Here is a 20,861-nt window from a genome sequence, read left to right as displayed (position 1 = left end):
CTGATTATGGATTTTTTTATATTAGCCACTCTGCACTGGAATAGCTCGATTCCTTTGTTTTTTTTTCTGTTTGTCCTCTCTACAGAGCCTATCCTAATTTAGGATCTGACAAGTCCAAAATTTCGTAAAAGTATACTCCTCAGGAGGTATAAGGCAATGTCTAGAGCACCCAGGGACCACAGATAGAAGCATCTACGAATCGGTAGGTGGATTACTGCTGAAATAGACTCCAGGAAGTGGAACGTCTTGTCCATCCATTTATCAAGAAACCATCCACAGGAACGGAGGAAACCTCCAGACCAATGGATTTAGAACAAATAGAAGACAAGGCCTTATTCAAACTCTTCTATGAACTTTAACACCTACTGCAGAAAAAAGTCCAATCGGACTACCAATTCATCCAGATCTATCTGGGTAAGAATATTATACCAATGCCCACATTTAACAAAAAGTGGGACCTTATCCTGTATAATTGTAGCAGGGACCTACTATCAGTTTTGAGTGAGAAATGTTAAGAACTTACTATTGCACTCGGTAACTACTTCTATGTCTTGGAAACACATTGATGCATTCAAAACCCTTCCCCAATTTAACAGATGTGATAGAATTTTGTCAAACAGGATAATCTGTATTTCAAAAGAAATCTTTTTATACGAAACTGGACAAATTACATAGAGACTCTAACGACTATGAGACAAAGGCCCACCCCACCCCACCATCTGCCTCTAATAAAAAAAAAAAAAGAAAACCGGAACAACATGGCACTGATAACCCCACACACAAAAAGACCAACCCATGAAAACCTTCCTTCCCTATCCCCCTCCTTCTTTGCCCTCCCCTCATACACACAAAAGCTTCTCTTCTTTTTTTTTGTTTTTTTCTTTTCTTCATATTAACAATTTCCTCACAAAGCTGAACCTTACAAGACGTTTTTGCTATTCAAGAAAGCATAGTTCTCTTTACACACCATAGTACTCTTGATAAGTCAGATGCGCTCAATGAAGATTATGATCTTTCTCCACCCCCTTTCTGCACGGGTCTAAAACCTAGGTCTTCACTCTATCCTATTCATCAAAGGGGCAAATACATTGAAACTTTTTTCACATTGGTTATGGGAGATTTCACATCTGCGTTGGGAATTTTGCTTTCCTGCTCTGTTTGGGATAGGAAAGGGTAACTCCCACGGCTGAACGAATCAGTCTTCGCATGGAACCGAACCGCACAGGACAGACACCATTGACTATAATGGGACCTACCTACTTACTGCCCAGCTTTTGAATAGAAGAAAAAAAGCTGTATGCAGCACTTTTTCTTGCGGTATTTTGAGCCGGTTCCATGACGGAAACTCTGTCCGGAGGCACTTTTTTGAAAAGTGGGCAGGGCTTGTTGGGAGGGGTGTGGCGACTTTATTCCAACAGATTTAGGTATAGTTTATGCCAAAAGGTGGCGTAAATGATACCAGAAATGTACGCCAGGTTGGACATAGTGTACATTTCTAAAAAGGTGCATGGACCAGTTAGGATGTGCTGCATACATTAAGATGCATATTGGACCCAATATTAACCCCAAAGGACGCGGCCCTGTTTTTCTCCATTTTCGCTTTTTCTTCTGCATTTTTAAAGTTTGTTTGAGGGCTTGTTTTTTGTGGGACGAGTTGTGATTTTCAATGGTATCATGTAATGTACCATATAGTGTAATCAAAAACCTGAACAAAAAATTCTAAGTTGAGTGAAATGGGGGGAAAACACGCCATCTTTGGGGTGGGAGGGGGTTCTTGTTTCTATGGTGTACGAACTGCAGCAAAAATGACACGATACTTTATTCTATGTGTCACTATGATTACAATGATACCAAATTTTATAACTTTTTTTTTTTGCTGTACTACTTATTTATTTTCTGCTGCCATTTTCTGACAGCCATAACATTCTTATTTTTTTGTTGACATAGTTGTGCTTGTGCTTGCTTTTTGCGGGACGTCCGGTAGTTTCTATTGGTACCATTTTGGAGTACATATGACTTTTTGATCGCTTTTCATTACTTTTTTTCTTGGAGATGCGGGTGACCCAGAGCGCAATTCTGACATGTATTTTTATTTTTTCCTAATAAAACTTTACATTTTTTAAAATATATTTTTTGGTATATATTACATCATACTGCAGGAACAGTGAAACTCACTTGCGATGGCTTAATTGTTCCTGCAGTATGATAACATACACCATAGTATTATATTAGACCGTGATCTGACGGGCAAGTCAGATCAAGTCTTGCTACGCCCACTCAGCGCCATCGCCAGTGTTCATGTAACGCGCAGGTCATGTGATGCCACTTCTGCTAGTAGTGGAGCTCAGTAGCCGCTGCCGGTGTGCTCTGGGTACAGCAGCGCACAGTATTGAGAGGAACACAGAGCGGGCTGAAATCGGCTGCGGGTTTCAAGTCAAAATCCTCACCAATATTGTGGATTTTGATGGCGAAATGTTGTGGATTTTGACACAGAATTTTTTAGCTGCACACAGCATTTCCACTACATGTGAACATACCGTATTAGTTTTCCAATCGCTGGCCACAGTGATGCCAGTAAGTACGTCATGTGACCAGTGTATGACTGCATTTGGGCACATGCTGGTACAGCACATCCTTGCTTCTGCAGTACATACAGAGACTGGTAGCCCGTGTTGGGCAGTGGGGGGAGTTAGCTCTTGACTTGTTATGTTAGTATTTCTAATATTGTATGGTGATGTCATATTGCCAGGATATGCTATTATTTTGGCTAAGGTCCAATCTCTGGGATTCCTACCAATCAGAATGGGAGGGACTGCGGCCCTCACACAGTTTTTCCCTGCACAGTAACTCCAGGACCCGGGAGCTGCAGCACTGACCCATTACAGTCAGTGGAGTTGGCTCGTGTTCCCCACAAAGCTGGAAGCACCACTGTCCAGGTAAAATCTAATTCTGAGCATCACTGTGGGTCCCACTAATCAAAAAGTGATCGCATACGCTATAGATATGCCATGACTTTACAAGATGGATATACCTTTTGAAAAAGCTGCTTGCCTTACTTTTTAAACTGCAAAACCCATTTAATATATGATTCATTTTGAGTGTACTGTAAATGCAACAGAATCAATTAAATGGCCACTCCGCCAAAAGCATTTTTCCGTCCTTGCCACCCTTACCCGATTGCCTGTCTCCCCTGTATATTGTGTTCACTTCCATGCAGTGCAGCCTCCTGTCTGATAGTTATCAGGCACCGTCTTGATGTTGGTTTCACATCAGTCCCATGATACAGCATTACATGATCAGCTTCAGCCTGTACCATGCCTCATATATTTTATATCTTGCCCTGATAGTACAAAATATTGATATTGGAGATTCCCAGTTAACTTCCTCACAAAGCCTGGAAGATTTCCTGTGTGCTTCACTCGCTCATCTGTACTCCATTTAGAATGTTTATATCCCGAGATATAAAAGGAGATCTGTGATGTATTGTGGGATAAGACAAGTGGGAACACATGCTGCCTAATGCTTGCCATTTATATCTGTACACTAGTGTAACCCACGGCTTAGGATTGTTGGCAGGCTAGCTTTATGTGTTCTTTTCACCAAAGGGCCTGGGACGGGGTGCTAGCCTGAGATTCTACTGTCCTAGCTATTCAGAACAGCAAAAATGGTGAAAGTAGATGTCCCTCATTTTTTTTCTAAAATACATTTCACCACAGGAAATTGGATTTTTTTTTTTGTTATTTTAGATTTTTTTTTTGCTCCCGTCCCAGTTCCCCATAGCTCTAGTGTGGTGCTTCTGTTCACACCGCTGCTTTTTGTTTGTTTGTTTTCCACAAATACAGCTTACCCAAAGTCTAGAAATTCTAAAAATAAACCTTTATTAAATTATCTTTAAAACCTTATGTACAGACAAACAAACAAAAAATCAGATAGACGGTAGGGGATATGTGAGTGTATTATCCAATCGCAGTTCAAGATCAGTACCGTTCGTGATTCTTTCTGTGTTTTACCACTGACTGTAATCAGTAAGGGGTTCCTTTATTTTCGTAGTCAGGGAAAACCCCAATATAGAGTTCTCCTTAGCTAAAAAACGGATGTATTTTCAGTAGTTTTTTCAGCCAGAGCTAGATGTAATTCTCATAGTCCAATATAGATTTAGTACAAAATGTCGCATAATCAAATACAATAACCTTCCCAATCGCCCGATGCTTTCGCCCACAGTGTGGGCTCCTCAGGGGCTTATTTTAGATGTATTATTCTTAGAGGGAGGTTAATGGTCTAGAGTAGACGCAAGAGAAGGTATTCGTTCAAAAAGGACTATAATCCGTTAAGCAGTGCGGATGATCATGTATAGGGTACTGTTTCAGATTTGTACCCAACTGTGGAATCAAGTTGTTCAAGTAGTATTAACTAGTCCCTATTCTGGACTGATCAGAAAAAATCATACAATACCTAAGATAGGGTCAAAGATCCAAAGATATTGATGACAGAGTGCAGTAGTTTCCCATAGGATAATGCCTAGGGTTAACCCCAAGATAACCGGCACTCTGGACTTATTCCCAGATATGCTGGATGCCGTCTATTAGAGTTGTTCAGAGATAAATTTCAATATACTACTCTGCCGCTAAAGATAAATAAATAGATTCCTTGTATGGCTCATAACACAGGATTAAGAGAGGATTCTGCCTACAACAGAGATATAGATTATCCCCCCTGCCTAGATAAGCGATGGATCCGATGTATAGCAGAGCAAAATAAAATAAAAAAGCTGTCAGCCCACCATTAGGACTGTCATGCCGCCGCTTTTTTATTTTATTTCGCTAGTTCATAAGCCCCGCCAGCTGTGCACAAGTGCTACCTAACGAGCCCCGCGTTCAGCCGGTTTTGACGGGCAGATCATCGTTAAGTCGTTCACTTCTCCTTCAGGGTTTCTCATTCCTACGTGGGACACTGAGCGGGGATTGTTTAAACATAACGATAAGCAAACAAACAATGGTTTTTATGCCGGCTGAAACTGAACGACGAATGAAAACTGAACGATTCTCGTTTGTCGTTAGCTTACTTTTAAACCGAATGGTCATCGTTCACTTTCACTCGTTTGAATGATTTTTTTTTTTTCTTTTAACAATCTAAACGCAGCATAACTTAGCAGATGTGTGTTTTTCTCGAAATCTCATTACATTGATTGCTATGTGAAACGCCTCTGGTTCCTGTGTGCACTAATATTCTTGTACGGAGCCCACAGTAGTTCCATTTATTTTGGTCACATCCTGGTTTCCATTATTTTTTCTTAATCCGTTTTCCACCCACAAACAGTTCTAACCCAACTTCTAGCAGTGAAAAGCTGATTTTTCTCTTTTGCCTTTTTTGTAATGAGACCAAAACAAAAACAGGGCATGGAATCTTCTTAGCAAACATTTCCTTGGGGGAGCGAGTGGGGAGCTGGATAGCTTTAATAGAGTTCTCCAGATGTTTCCAGTCAGCAGCTGTGCAGTTATAGCATACTTTTATGTAATAGTTACTACAGTATGATCAACTTAACCTTCAAATACAGTTTATTCAGAGCCATGACTTGAGCTTTTCAGGAAAGTACAAATATACTTGGCTGTCTACCTCAAATGTCACAAAGACATTGTTGAAAATGGTGTGTGTGTGTGTATGTATGTGTGTGTGTGTATATATATATATATATATATATATATATATATAATAGGAAAAAAGCTTTGCATGTGTGGTGTCATATTCAAAACATGGGATGTAATTACGACTGTATTGTGCTCACCTTGTTCGGTTGTGCAGACCTAATCGCACTAGTGTGAGCACATAGTTCTAGGTAGTGGAATTCTGCTGCAGTCCCAGTGATGGTCCTACCTAAACTCAATAAAATGAGTAATTAATTTCATATACCCTACTTGCCCTGATCCATAAACAGGCTGCTCATCTTTTCCCCCACCCCACTCCACCGTAGTCAAGCCACTCATCCCCCTGAGTCGTTCATCTCTCCCTGCTGTCAATAAGCAAATTGCACATTTCCCTCCCTCATCATTGGGTAAGCCAGTCCTCTTCCCTTGTCATCTGTAGTCAAGCTGCTCATCTCTGCCCACTCGCCCCCTTCCCCATCCATAGACAAATCATGCATGTCAAAGTCCATAGATTGTTTCTTTCCTACCGGTAACGACCTTGAACAGAGCCGCTGGCAGCATGGCCCGGATTGGTTACCTCAGCAGCTGGGCAGCCAGCGCTAAAAAGAAAAGCCAAACTCATAAGTGGTAAGGACGTTTCTTCAACTCCTGGCAGACAGTGTGAGTATGCAGCACATCTGCTAGCTGCAGAAGAAATATCTCCTCGCATGGTGAAAGGGCTGTTCACATACGTCGACCAGATTGAAAAATCTTGTTGCCATTTGCAAAATCTTAGTACATTGCTAAGCATTTTGGTCACAAGCTGGAGCCCTGAGATTTATCATTTGTAACAAGCTGAGCATCTGTGTATCCATCACACAACCAGGACAAAGTCTCATCCTCTGCCAGTAAACCATGAAGGGTCTAATTTAATTTACTGCAAGCAGAGATATTGAAAACTGTGAGGTATTGAATATTTGAAAATTAAATACATTTTCATCCTAGAATGAACTGGAATACTCCTGCGGCATTGTAAGTAGGACTAGTGGGGGGAAAGAGTGTGAGTGGGCAGCGGCACAGCTGCAGGAGGACACATCCTGATGTCTCATCCAGGTTATGACTCCTAACTGACCCTCGTCCTGTACTACTCAGGGGTCCCACTGTCTGTCCATACCACCTTAATAGCAGACACTAATGTTGTCCTCCTCTGAAATGTGCTCTGAATTTGTAAAGATGACCTATATGGGATTGGCATGCACTAAAATTTGTTTCCTTCTGTAACCCCAAAGAATCGCTGCTCGTTCCTTCCTGCAATATCCTCCTGAGATGTGTCCTGCTCCATGAGATTCTAGCCATTTTCCATAACTTTTTCATTCTCTAACCCTTCACTTGGCATATGACTGTCTGGCGAAAAATAGATGAAGTATTTTAATCAAGTACTCTACTATTCCCTTCAGTGTGATAATAACTCCAGTGGGAGGGTTGACTTCAGGAAGGATGACTAATTCCCGCTCCTCAGAAAGCCATTTTGGCAGCATATAAATACTTTGGCTATAATCTGAGCAGTTCACGTTAGATGTCATTGAAGAAGGGATCTGTGGGGGTTTGTCTAGTGTATTTGTATACAGAGGCTTCTATGTACGGAGTATATATTTTATACTAGGGCTCTTTCTGCCATCCTGAGCTCCTCATTGGGCATTTGCTCTTGAAGCTTCTCTCTTTGGGGTTAATATACTATGTATGTGCACTTGTAAATATTTTTACGTGTTGCATTTGATATCTTGATACGACTTTGAGTATTTTCTTTGTTTACTTGTAGGTGATACAAAACTGCATACGACAGAAGGAAATATTACAGTAGGTATGCATTCTGCCGGCACATTTCAGTGATGGGAATGTAATGTGTTTACAGCTACTGCCTATTATATAAAGGCCTGGGCTACACTGAGACATAATTAGGGCTACTAATTGATTTTAACTATTGAGTGACAGCTGCAGTCCACAAGATTCCATATAACACAGTATGTAGTGTATGACTGAAGCTGTCACTCGATGGTTGAAATCAATCCGGAGCAGTACAAAAAGTCTCAGTGCGGCTGAAGCCTAATGTACTGTTCCCATTACACTACTATTACTTGGAGTAATAAAGGCTAATTTGTGTTTACCTCCAATATTGTACATATGAATAGATTGGATTAACCTTCAGAATATGGAAGCGCAACTAAATTTTAAAAAATCACCGTTATTGATTACATCATACGGTAATATAGCTAAAAAGTGCTGCAGCAAGACATGGGACATCTTTTCAGAATACTATTAATGCATATGAGAATCCGTTATTGACACACATATGCATTTTAAATATGTGAATGAAATATATAATTGCTGTTATAATACAGAAATTGCCCTGACATAGAACTCACACCCACTGCATACACACTTTGTCAAAAAAATCCAGCACCTAGAAGTAGTTGTCACTTTGCTGCAAAACTCGGCTTGCAGTTATATCTCGGGCAGATATGCAAATGACTAGAGTGGTGGCATTATATGAACGGCCTTGCCACCTAAGGCCTTAAAATTGGTTCCGCTTTTGGCTTATAATAAGGCTCTCATGTTACTTGTGTGTACTGGACCTCTTTTTCTGCTTGTGTAGAGCTTGTTGAGCGATAGACGTCTCTATAAGGCAATCAAAGAGATTTCACCCCGTTAGCAGAGTTTGAGAGGGGCGCATTATTAAATGCGAGAAGCTGGATGGTCGTATCAACGAATTTCCCGCCATCGGGGCTGATCTGGCCAAACTGTTAGGTGGTGTTGGGACCAGTGGATGCCTGAGAGCATGCACACAAGTCAACCGGGCTCAGGACGCTTTGACAGACCACACTGCTACTTGGGATCATCCGCCAAGCATGAGCAACTCCAACTGTTTTGTTGTCAGAATTGCCTGTCTCTGGTTGGCAGTCATTACAGGCTCCTGTGTCAGTCTAAACCATATCCAGGCGATTGACTGAAGGACATTTGGTCTCACAGCGCCCATTACCTGTACTGCCTTTGACACCCACCCATCATTGCCTCCATTTGCCATGGTATCATGAACAATGAAACTGGACCGCTACGGAGTGGAACTGTATTGTCTTCAGCAACAAATCTAGGTTTAGTTTGGACACTGACAACATGTCTGTTACTGTCTGGAAACCTCGGGGTGATTGTCTCAATCCTGCCTTTGCTGTGGAGTGGCACACTGTCCCCACTGCTGGTGTGATGCTCTGGGGGGCCATGGCACACAACAGTTGGCCCACCCTAGTAGTTATACGAGGGACAATGAGCTCAGGGAATATGCTCAAGACGCCCTACAGCCACCGGGTTGCCCCTGTTGGCAGGGCTTCCAAGAGGCATTTTCCAGCAAGATAGTGCTCAGCCGCACACAGAAAGGATGTCCGAGATGCATGCACAACATTGTTACTTTTCTGTGGCTGCCCGGTCGCCAGATTTATTCCCAATAGAACATGCACGGACCATCTGGGACACCAACTTTGTTAGCCTACAAGTTTGCATGATCTAGAGGCTCAGTTACAGTAAATGTACAGTGATATGCCACAGGATACCGTACGGAACCTATATGCCTCCATGCCTACCCTTATCACTTCTTGTATCCAAATTAGAGGCAGTACAACAGGGTACTAGAGCCTCCATGCCCACCCTTATCACATCTTGTATCCAAACTAGAGGCTTTACAACAGGGTACTAGAGCCTCCTTGCCTGCCTGTATCACATCTTGTAGCCAAACTAGAGGCAGTACAACAGGGTACTACCGTAGAGCCTCCATGCCCACCCTTATCACATTTTGTATCCAAACTAAAGGCTGTATAACAGGGTACTAGAGTCTCCATGCCCGCCTGTATCACATCTTGTATCCAAACTAGAGGCAGTACAACAGGGTACTAGAGCCTCCATGCCTGCCTGTATCACATCTTGTATCCAAGCTAGAGGCGGTACAACAGGGTACTAGAGCCTCCATGCCCGCCTGTATCACATCTTGTATCCAAACTAGAGGCAGTACAACAGGATACTAGAGCCTCCATGCCCGACTGTACCACATCTTGTATCCAAGCTAGAGGCGGTACAACAGGGTACTAGAGCTTCCATTCAAATGTTCAGATTTGCACATTAAATTATCCTTTTGCTCTGATATTGTAATCCCTTATATCAACGTTACAATCACACATAAAAGCTTCATTCCCGACAACTCCTTCTAGGGCAGTGATGGCAAAACTTTTAGAGACCGAGGGCCCAAACTGCCACCCAAAAGCCACTTTATAGCAAACCGCCAACATGTCTTATCGCAACATATTTTTTTTTTCTTCTTTTTTTGCTTTTTACCTCCGCCATTATAAAACAGGACCATTTCAAAATGGACAGAGAGGAATAGGGCGTGTTCTATTTCTTCGCTGGAGCCCTGGTGTACCATTGGTGCGGATTTTGACTGAAAATCAGTTGTGTACCCACAGCTGATTTCATACTATGAGGCGCTGCCCCTCACTTCCACCGTAGGCTTCCCGCTGTCAGCGCTCCCAGACTTCTGGTTCTCAGCGATCTGTAGTGGCCTCACCTGACCAGCAGCGCGGCACCTGACCATTAGCACCGCACCGCACCAGACCAGGCCGCTGGGAACCGGAAGCCAGGGAGCGCTGACAGTGGGAAGCCTTTAAAGGAGGTGAGAGGGAGCACTGCATAGTGTGAAATCAGGTTTTCTTGCCAAAATCCATAGCAACAATGCGGAATTTGACTGTATTTTTGATGCGGAAATTGCCATGGAAATTTTCGCTGCAGATATTCTGCAGCGCTTCCACCATGTGTAAACATACCCTGAGTCAGCTTGAGGGGTATGCTGCCATGTGCAGAGCAGCCTCAGTAGTAATAGCGTCCCCCCCCCCCCCAGTGGCCTCGGTAGTAATAGGGTGTCGTCCATCCCCCCCCCCCCTTCCCCGTGGCCTTAGTAGTGACGGCGTTGTCACCCCAGTGGCCTCAGTAGTAATAGGGTGTATCGTGCCCCCCCCCCCCCTTCCCCGTGGCCTCAGTAGTAATAGGTTGTCCGCCCAGTGGCCTGAGTAGTAATAGGGTCGCTCCCCCCAGTGGCCTGAGTAGTAATAGGGGGTGTGTGTCCGTGGCCTCAGTAGTAATAGGGTCCCCCACCCCAGTGGCCTCAGTAGTAATAGGGTGTATCTTGTGTTCCCCCCCCCCCCCTTCCTTCTTCCCCGTGGCCTCAGTAGTAATAGGTTGTCCACCCAGTGGCCTGAGTAGTAATAGGGTCGCTCCACCCAGTGGCCTGAGTAGTAATAGGGTCGCTCCACCCAGTGGCCTCAGTAGTAATAGGGGTGTGCGTGCGTCCGTCCCTCCCTCCCTCCGTCCGTCCGTCGTAATAGTGTTCCCTACAGGGGCCTCAGTAACAATAGTGTTCCCCACAGTGGCCTCAGTAACAATAGTGTTCCCCACAGTGGCCTCAGTAACAATAGTGTTCCCCACAGTGGCCTCAGTAACAATAGTGTTCCCCACAGTGGCCTCAGTAACAATAGTGTTCCCCACAGTGGCCTTAGTAACAATAGTGTTCCCCACAGTGGCCTCAGTAGTAATATTAACTCCCTCAGTAGCAATATTAACCCCACAGTAGTCCCAGTAATAGTAACCCCTTCAGCAGCCCCAGTAATAGTAACCCCTTCAGCAGCCCCAGTAATAGTAACCCCTACAGCAGCCCCAGTAATAACTCTTTGAATAGCCCCAGAAATAATATTAACCCCCTCAGTAGTAATAACTACCTCAGTAGCCTGAGTAATAACCCCACAGCAGCCCCAGTAATATTACCCCTCTCAGTAGCCCCGGTTGTAATAGTAACCCTCTCAGCAGCCCCAGTAGTAGTAGTAACCTCTCAGCAGCCACAGTAGTAATAACACCTTTCAGTCCCAGTTGTAATAATAACACCTTTCAGTCCCAGTTGTAATAATAACACCTTTCAGTCCCAGTTGTAATAAGAACACCTTTCAGTCCCAGTTGTAATAAGAACACCTTTCAGTCCCAGTTGTAATAAGAACACCTTTCAGTCCCAGTTGTAATAAGAACACCTTTCAGTCCCAGTTGTAATAAGAACACCTTTCAGTCCCAGTTGTAATAAGAACACCTTTCAGTCCCAGTTGTAATAAGAACACCTTTCAGTCCCAGTTGTAATAAGAACACCTTTCAGTCCCAGTTGTAATAAGAACACCTTTCAGTCCCAGTTGTAATAAGAACACCTTTCAGTCCCAGTTGTAATAAGAACACCTTTCAGTCCCAGTTGTAATAGGAACACCTTTCAGTCCCAGTTGTAATAGGAACACCTTTCAGTCCCAGTTGTAATAGGAACACCTTTCAGTCCCAGTTGTAATAGGAACACCTTTCAGTCCCAGTTGTAATAGGAACACCTTTCAGTCCCAGTTGTAATAGGAACACCTTTCAGTCCCAGTTGTAATAGGAACACCTTTCAGTCCCAGTTGTAATAGGAACACCTTTCAGTCCCAGTTGTAATAGGAACACCTTTCAGTCCCAGTTGTAATAGGAACACCTTTCAGTCCCAGTTGTAATAGGAACACCTTTCAGTCCCAGTTGTAATAGGAACACCTTTCAGTCCCAGTTGTAATAGGAACACCTTTCAGTCCCAGTTGTAATAGGAACACCTTTCAGTCCCAGTTGTAATAGGAACACCTTTCAGTCCCAGTTGTAATAGGAACACCTTTCAGTCCCAGTTGTAATAGGAACACCTTTCAGTCCCAGTTGTAATAGGAACACCTTTCAGTCCCAGTTGTAATAGGAACACCTTTCAGTCCCAGTTGTAATAGGAACACCTTTCAGTCCCAGTTGTAATAGGAACACCTTTCAGTCCCAGTTGTAATAGGAACACCTTTCAGTCCCAGTTGTAATAGGAACACCTTTCAGTCCCAGTTGTAATAGGAACACCTTTCAGTCCCAGTTGTAATAGGAACACCTTTCAGTCCCAGTAGTAATATTGAGGAGAGGAGGAGGAGGAGGATGATCCCGGCTGCACACGGACGTCAGAGTGCACTAAAATTAGTGCCACTGCATGATTACCTGGTGGAGCTGTGGTACCCCAGCCAGTAATCGCTATCGTGGTTTGCAGGTTCGCCATCACTGTTCTAGATTTTTTTTTTTGTTTTTATAGAATGTGTATATCAATAAAGTACTTAAAGGGGTTGTCCCGCGGCAGCAAGTGGATCTATACACTTCTGTATGGCCATATTAATGCACTTTGTAATGTACATTGTGCATTAATTATGAGCCATACAGAAGTTATAAGAAGTTATTCACTTACCTGCTCCGTTGCTGGCGTCCTCGTTTCCATGGAGCCGACTAATTTTCGCCGTCTAATGGCCAAATTAGCCGCGCTTGCGCAGTCCGGGTCTTCTTCTTTCCTCAATGGGGCTCCGTGTAGCTCTGCCCCGTCACATGCCGATTCCAGCCAATCAGGAGGCTGGAATCGGCAATGGACCGCACAGAAGCCCTGCGGTCCACAGAGGGTGAAGATCCCGGCGGCCATCTTCAGCAGGTAAGTAAGAAGTCACCGGAGTGCGGGGATTCAGGTAAGCACTCTCCGGTGTTCTTTTTTAACCCCTGCATCGGGGTTGTCTCGCGCCGAACGGGGTGGGGGGGGGGGTTTGAAAAAAAAAAACAACCCTGTTTCGGCGCGGGACAACCCCTTTAAGTATATATAAACATATGAAGTACGGGGACCAAATGGATGTCACAGTACTAACCCATGAATAATTCAGGAAGCAAAGGGATGACAACCACCCTGATCCGTGTTTTGATGAAGACTGAATCCTACATCAGTTAGTACTGTAACATTCCTTTTGAGTCCCCATACCTAATATATTTTATACTTATGCACTTTATTGCTATACGGATATATGTGGTAGGTGTGCTCCCTTACACGGGGCAACCTTTGTATTCTAGCAGCATTTATGCACTTTTAAATATAAGAATTTTATGCTGTGTCAATAGTGGCTTGTTATAAGCATTTTATTCATAATTTAATGAGATTTATCATGTCTTGATGCTGCACTTGTTTTAGCTATATTATCAATAAAAGTGATATATTTTTTAGTCTGAGCTTCCATTTTCTGTAGGTTGTATAGTTATTCTGTGCAGCAGTATAATGATTAATACACATAGTTTATATGTCTAGATAGATTGGACTGTGTGTATATTTGTGTATGTTTTGACTTGCTATGGTCTGATTTGAATAGATTGGTATATAGAGTGTATAGCAATGTTTTAAGACTGTCATTAATGTTTTTTTCATTGTTGCTGAAGATGGCATAACTACAGAACAAGTAGTAATGGAAGGGGATGTCATCTTGCTCATTGAAGCCTATGAGGAGAGGGGGGAATGAAGCACAGATCAAGCTTAGGACCCATTCACACTGCTTTTTTCCCCCAACAGTTAGAAGTCCGAATTTGTAACTGACCAAAGTCAGATAGAACTCGTACCTATTAAAATCATAGGGGGATGCAGAAGAGGGTTCCCCCCCCCCCCCCCCCCCGATGTTTAAGAAAAAAAAGGCCAGCACAGCCTATTCTGGTCTGATTTGTGGATGACAGTAGGACATGTAATGTCCACTGCCTTGCCGCTTGGACAGCGCAGGGACATGCATCTGTTTGATGATAGTTGGGCCCAAGAATCTCAGGTGTAACCAGCACCCAGCCATCTGAATGAAACCTTAGAGTTAACAGTGAATGACTTGCTTTTATTTATTCACAACTCCACTGCTCAGTACTCCTGAACACTGTTCTACATGAGGATGAGTTGTAGATAGAGACCAGAATCTGTAGTTATCTGCACAGTCTATAGAACACAACACAGCAGCCAGTCTCTGAAAGAATTGAGAATCACAGATCAGCAGAAATAATTTTATTCCTCATATATACACAGCAACAGAAAAGTCATCTGAAGAGTTAAGTACACTTTAAAGATGCTAAATATAGCATCAAGAAAACAAACCCTCATTATTGTATATTATTGGTTCACAGTGCCCTTCTTGCTGCAAATCAGGTTTTTATGTCCGTATCTGAATTGAAGGCTAAAATAAATAAATTTTTAAAAAGTGTTCATACATATCGCTCAGTAGCATAGTTCTGACTACATTTGACTTCCCCTGCATTCACTTATACCTTTTTGGGGGGTATGGACCCCACCACCACCACCGCTCATACACTTTTTTTTTTTTTCACATTAGAATCAAAAGGAGACACATGGAAATATAAAGCTTTTTCATTCCATACGCTTAACCGCGGCCGTCTGCATAGGAGTGCGTATTGTAATGCACTCCTATGCAAACTTTCAGTGGCGGAAATCCCGCGGGAAATCCCGCCGCGGGATTTCCGCCCGTGTGCAGGCGACCTAAATCAGCTACACCCTAGGTTTTCAACTTGTAGTAAGTGCACCTCAGGGGAACATTCTACGTCACTAGGGGGTATTTGGACTGTCCTAAAGCTATATGATGACCACTTTTGGGGTACTTTTGATGTAAGCTGTTGCAGTCAGGGAGTAGTTAGCTACATTTTGGTGGAATTGAGCCAATCCTTTTACCCATCGTTCATACCTGGTTCGTCCTACTGGTGATAAATTGATATCGCTGCTCATAAATGGCTTTTGACAACTGAGGAATGTCTGTTATGTTGTAATCACTACCAGGGGTTACAGTTAGACCAGAAGTAGTTCACAGACCTATAGAGCAGGGCTTTTTCCCATGACCCGGTATATGGGACAGATTATTGAGAGGTGAACCACATGGCTTTATCAGCAGTTTGTGATCCTGTTAAATGCTGTTCACAATCCTCTAGTTTGCTGTCCATGCCGGCTTCACCCGTTAATGTTAAACATCACATGGTTCATCATTTGTGTATTTATATTGACCGGGGTGTAACTTTGATATGATGTCCTTCTAACTATTTTAATTGAATTTTGGAATCTTAATGTATATTTACATAGTCAGTGTCTGCAGTGTCATTCATCTTATCTCCTGTTTGTATTACAAGCAGATTCAGCCACAGTGTAATGAAAAGGTTCAGCATCATGGGGGAAATGTAGAAGTACCAAACGCTGGTCTTAATATGACTTCTGGAGGCGTAAGAGAACCCCTAATAAATGAAGCATCGCATCTAAGGCGGTCTGTGTGCCTAAAAAGACATTTCTTCCAGCTCCACACTGCTGTAGACTTTTGGTATAATTTACTCCAGTTTCTGGAGCTGTGTTTCTAAATTATACATGTTGTCCCGGAGAGGCCACACTTGTCCAACAGGGCACGTACAGCCTCTTTTCTTAAGACTGATTTGAGTGTTATGAATTTTAAAAGCTGCAAATTTTCTGTGCAGTTAAGTCTTGCGCCAACATTTTCAGACTATTACGCCACTTTTGCCATGATAAATATCCGCATTGTGAAAATTGCCATTGGGTAGCTGGCATTTTATAAATCATATTGTGTTCTCTATGCAACTACATGATATAAGCCATAAGCCGCATATGTTCTAAAGCGACAGGAATAAAGTGTGGTGATCCCTATGACATACTTGGCTTGAGTTTAGAGTACTCATTGCATGCTCAGTATATTCCCATGGCACTAACCTACTAACGAATAGTAATGTATCATCACCTTGAACAGTGCTACTAAGAGATGAAGTATATTTTGTCATACCATGTTTTGCAGACTCGTCAGATGGCTGCTTAATGGCCTCTTCAAATCAAGGCACAATAGATGTGTATGTTAGTCAAGCTGGCAAGGTATACCTGAAAACGGACATTGGTGAGCAAGTCTACAAGGTTTTTCTATTTGCTGTAATATTCATTTCTGAGGACTGTAAGGCTGCGTTCACACTGGTGAACATTGTGGTCATTGTGAACATTGCATATCCTAGGGACACAAAACTGGGCTACTCTTAAGAAGAAATTCTGTGTGAGTTGAATAATGCGAGACCGTTCTGATTGTCAGTCATATAATGCTATTCATCTGATTTTTGGGCTGCTGATAGTCTATGGTATTCTGGCCTGCGTTTGCATCTGCAATATGTTATTGCTTCCCAGCCTGTCCGTGGGTCTCCTGACCCGAACTCCGAGCATCATACTGTGCATTCCTCTGATGCTCAGAGTTCGGGTCAGGCCAGGACAGACTTCCATATTATGGACGCAAAACATAGGGCAAAATGCAGTAGTGTGTCACCGGCCTTATGGGTTTTAGGTGATGAATGTATATAAAACTGTAGAACACGGTGATTAAATGGTTCTCAATATACATACGTGCTTGTAACATTTTCATTGTCGTTTTTAGGAAGTATTACTCTAAAAATACCTGCAAATCTCCAGGCTCAGTTACAGCTTACAGGAGCCGCAGTCTGTGTCAGCCCGGATGTGCAGCTGCAGGAGATTGAAAATGTCTGCCGAGAGGGGCAAACCATTTTAAAAGGTGAGGTTAAACTATAGAACATTATTTGCTGTTGCAAATGGGTGTAAAATGTTACCAGTAGTTGTGGCCTTTAACCCCTTAATGACACGGCCTATTTTGGGCTTAAGGATGTAACGATTTTTGCCGGATTTTCTTCTCCATTTATCAAAAGTCATAGCTTTTTTATTTTTCCGTCGACGCGGCCATATAAGGGCTTGTTTTTTGTGTGGCGAACTGTAGTTTTTATCGGTGCTATTTTTGGCTACATTGACTATATTATAAAACGTAATTTTTTTTTTTATGCTAGCAGGGAGAGAAAACGCATCAATTCTGCCCTTTTTTTTTTTTTTTACAGCGTTAATCATGCAGCATAAATGACACAATCCATTTTTTCTGCGGGCCGGTACGGTTACAACGATACCATAATTTATTTTTTTTTCTAAAATGCTGCATTCAAAGTCCTGTAACTTTTTTATTTTTCTATGTACGGAGCTCTGTGAGGGCTTATTTTTTGTGAGACTAGCTGTAGTTTTTTGGTACCATTTTGGGGTACATACGGCTTTTTTGATCAGTTTTATTGTGTTTTTAGGGAGGCAAAATGTACCATTTTGGGGTACATACGGCTTTTTTGATCACTTTTATTGCGTTTTTAGGGAGGCAAAATGCTAAAAATTAGCATTTTGCCTCCCTAAAAACGCAATAAAAGTGATCAAAAAAGCCGTATGTACCCCAAAATGGTACCAAAAAACTACAACTACAAAAAAATGCTAAAAAACTGAGGCAAAATGCTAAAAATTAGCATTTTGCCTCAGTTTTTTAGCATTTTTTTTAAACGCTTTTTTTGTGCACAGTCAAAAGCATGTGCAGCTTATTGTAAGCGTCGTTATGGATGCGACAATACCAAATATGTGGGGTTTTAATTTTTTTTTAACCTTTTTTTTTAATAATATGAGAAAGCATTAAAAAAGCGATGCCTTATCGCTTACACCGTGAGTTCAGGCACTGGCAACACAGGAAGCCAGTGTCTGGTGTCCTGTTGCCATGGCAACAGGCCGGGCTCTCTGCGATTATATCGCGAGAGCCCGGCAACTTCACAGAGGGAGCGCGCTCCCCCTATGAACCCTTTCCATGCCGCGATCTAACAGCTGGGGCGAAAGGGGGTGGGCGCATTTCCGATGCACCCCCGCTGTTGCAGCGGGAGGCCAGCTATAACTGACAGCCGGCTCCCACTGCAGGATAGTGTGAGATCATATGTGATCTCGCGCTATCCCCAGGACGTAAGATTACACCCTTGTGTGGGAAGTACCCCACTGCCAGGACGTAAACTTACACCCTGGAGCGGGAAGGGGTTAAAGGGACCCTGTTATCAGAGTCCTGCTGAGCATTGAGTCACAGGGGCAGGCCGCCGGCCTCTCCCCGCCCCCATCATGCAGAGTGACTGCTCTCTTCTTATACTAGCTAGCAGGGACAGAGCTGTTACTCTGCATACTGTGGGGGGGAGAGGCACAGCCCGCCCCGTGACTCAAAGCTCCGCTTCTAGTCAGACTTCAAAGGGAATTTATTCTGAAAAGCTGAAAAGCATTTAATAATAGAACACTCATGCGGGTAATGGCATCTCTGCATCAGGCTCATGCTGCTCTTGTTTGGGCCGCATGAATCTGATGACCGAATCCCTTTAAATCTATTTCTAGCTGTTTTGATGCAGGAAGCAAAACTGCTCTATCCTAATGTGTAGTGACCCGGGTTGGTACTGCAGACTGTCTTATTGAAGTGAATGGGACTCTGCCTGCAGTACCAACCCAGACCACTGTAAAATGTACAGAGCTGTCTGCTACCTGCAACAAAAAAGCTATAAGTGGGACATCTCCTTAAAAATATCACCTGTTAGGGACAGTTGTGATACGTAGTTCCAGTATAACTGCATTGTGTAGTAGTTAGACGCTCCGGTGCTGATCTGTCATGCATCCAGATTAGGAGTAATTAAATGCTCCTAACTTACTTATATTCCAAAATTACACTATCAAAAAAAGAAATAATGTATCCTGCAAAAGAGATAAAATACATACACATTAATAAAAACAATAGTTGTGATTGTTGAAATGTAAGAAGGCAAACATGAAAGTTCCACAATGGCTGCCCTGAGAGATGATTTATCAGATATACCGAGGTACGTGAGCCACAAGTGTCACGCAGTTCTTGGTTTGAGATCAGGAAACAGAAGTACTGTGGATTTGGTATAGTGGTCGGAGGTAAAATCTTGCAGATGTGACTCATGCATGACTACTGTGTATTAAAATATACTGCATCCTCCATAATAAATACATCTGTTTCATGCTGCTGTGTTTTTTGTTTGTTTTTTAAAGCCACTATGAATTTGGTGAATGAGACCCAGAGATGGATTGTGGCTGAAGCCCAGAGGGGCACTGTGTACCTGAAGCTCCAGGATTGGCTGCAGTCCCTGAAACTGCACACAACCTGAGGTCTCCCGCAGACTGGACAGTCTCCCATCCTGGAAGACACTTTACCACTACAGTTCCACAAGCTTCAAACACTTGGAGATGTATTTTGGTCTGCCCAATGAATGTTCCAGAGAAAGATTAATAGATCTCAGCCTTGTATAAATGATGCCTCTAGAGGGTATGGCAGCTGCTCGGTCACTATAAATGACAGTTGCATGGCACTTCTTGTCTAGGTATGAGGTAAGGATCACTGGACAATTTGTTTGTGGGGCCTGAAATATCAGGATGTATAACAATAGCCTCCCAAAATAATGCAGCTTTAAAACAGCATTGTGTGATGTAATGTGCCTTGTACTACTACATAGACGTCTTGTCTTCCATGTAGAGGTTTTTGTATAAAATGGTGGAATTGGGGGCGGGAAGTTTCACGATTATTATATGGTAACGGTAATAGAATAGTCGGTGTATTTGGAGATATGAATACTGTCATGGTGTAACATTGTAATGACTTGACTTTGGAAATCAATGAGTGTACATCCGTTTAATGAAACCCGCACAGTCTTAACTGAGAGCCTACCTAGTGTTTAAAGGGATTGTCCAGGGTTAGAGAAAAACCACTGTTGGTCAGGGGAGTTGGGGTATTGGAGCGCATCTTCACTCAAGTGACTACCAGGCACAGCCCATTGATAAAACGGCGGTTTCTGGGGAAAAGCAGATCTTTTTTCTAACAATGGACAACCCCTTTAAATCTGACACTTTTCAGGTCAGTGTATGTGAAATCAATAATACATGTGCCTTCTGTAGAGGTCACCGGAATACCAGGCGCTGCTTGGATTCAGCACTGCTAGTTGAACAATCATAATGAAATCAAGTAAAAATTTTATATATTATCGTAAACCTCCAAAGTTTATCCATATTTTACAGGTAGGTTTTACACTGTCCCTATTTTTTAACTATGTGCACAGAAAACATCTCACTAACCGTTAACTTCTAGCAACTTGTTTTGCTTAATGCATATATCAGGAAAGTGTAACGATGTAATTGACTCGCACTTTACAGTAATAAAAATCTAAAATATACTCTACCATGTGATTTTAATATATTTACAAGTTTTTATTTTTTTGTTTTTGCATATATAACTTTTATGGTGAAGGTTACATTGTGGGACAACATGTACAATGTTTTGTCCCACAATGTAGGGGTCATTTGTGGGGGTTCTCCGTTGTTTTGGCAGCTCAAGGGCTCTACAAGTGTGCAATGGGGCCTAAAACGCCTTCAAGCAAAATGTCTGTTCTGAAAGC

The 20,861-nt window shown here is 42.7% G+C and overlaps 1 protein-coding gene across 2 annotated transcripts in view; it reads left to right on the top strand.

Moving 5' to 3' along the window:
• FAM185A (family with sequence similarity 185 member A) overlaps positions 1 to 20,639 on the top strand; it is a 52,313-nt gene extending 31,674 nt beyond the window's left edge. Inside the window, exons 5-8 of one of the 2 annotated variants that reach the window (XM_066591990.1) lie at positions 7,441 to 7,482; positions 16,370 to 16,465; positions 16,988 to 17,122; positions 19,465 to 20,639. In XM_066591990.1, coding sequence (XP_066448087.1) covers positions 7,441 to 7,482; positions 16,370 to 16,465; positions 16,988 to 17,122; positions 19,465 to 19,580 — 389 coding nt within the window. In that variant the 3' untranslated portion in view covers positions 19,581 to 20,639. The remainder of the gene's footprint in view (positions 1 to 7,440; positions 7,483 to 16,369; positions 16,466 to 16,987; positions 17,123 to 19,464) is intronic. The other variant, XM_066591991.1, reaches the window with a different exon arrangement.
• Positions 20,640 to 20,861: the final 222 nt, after the last annotated feature.

The sequence above is a fragment of the Eleutherodactylus coqui genome, chromosome 2, assembly GCF_035609145.1.
Source record: "Eleutherodactylus coqui strain aEleCoq1 chromosome 2, aEleCoq1.hap1, whole genome shotgun sequence".
Lineage (NCBI taxonomy): Eukaryota > Metazoa > Chordata > Amphibia > Anura > Eleutherodactylidae > Eleutherodactylus > Eleutherodactylus coqui.
The sequence above is the reverse complement of the archived record's forward strand: the minus strand, read 5'-3'. Positions and strand labels throughout refer to the sequence as shown.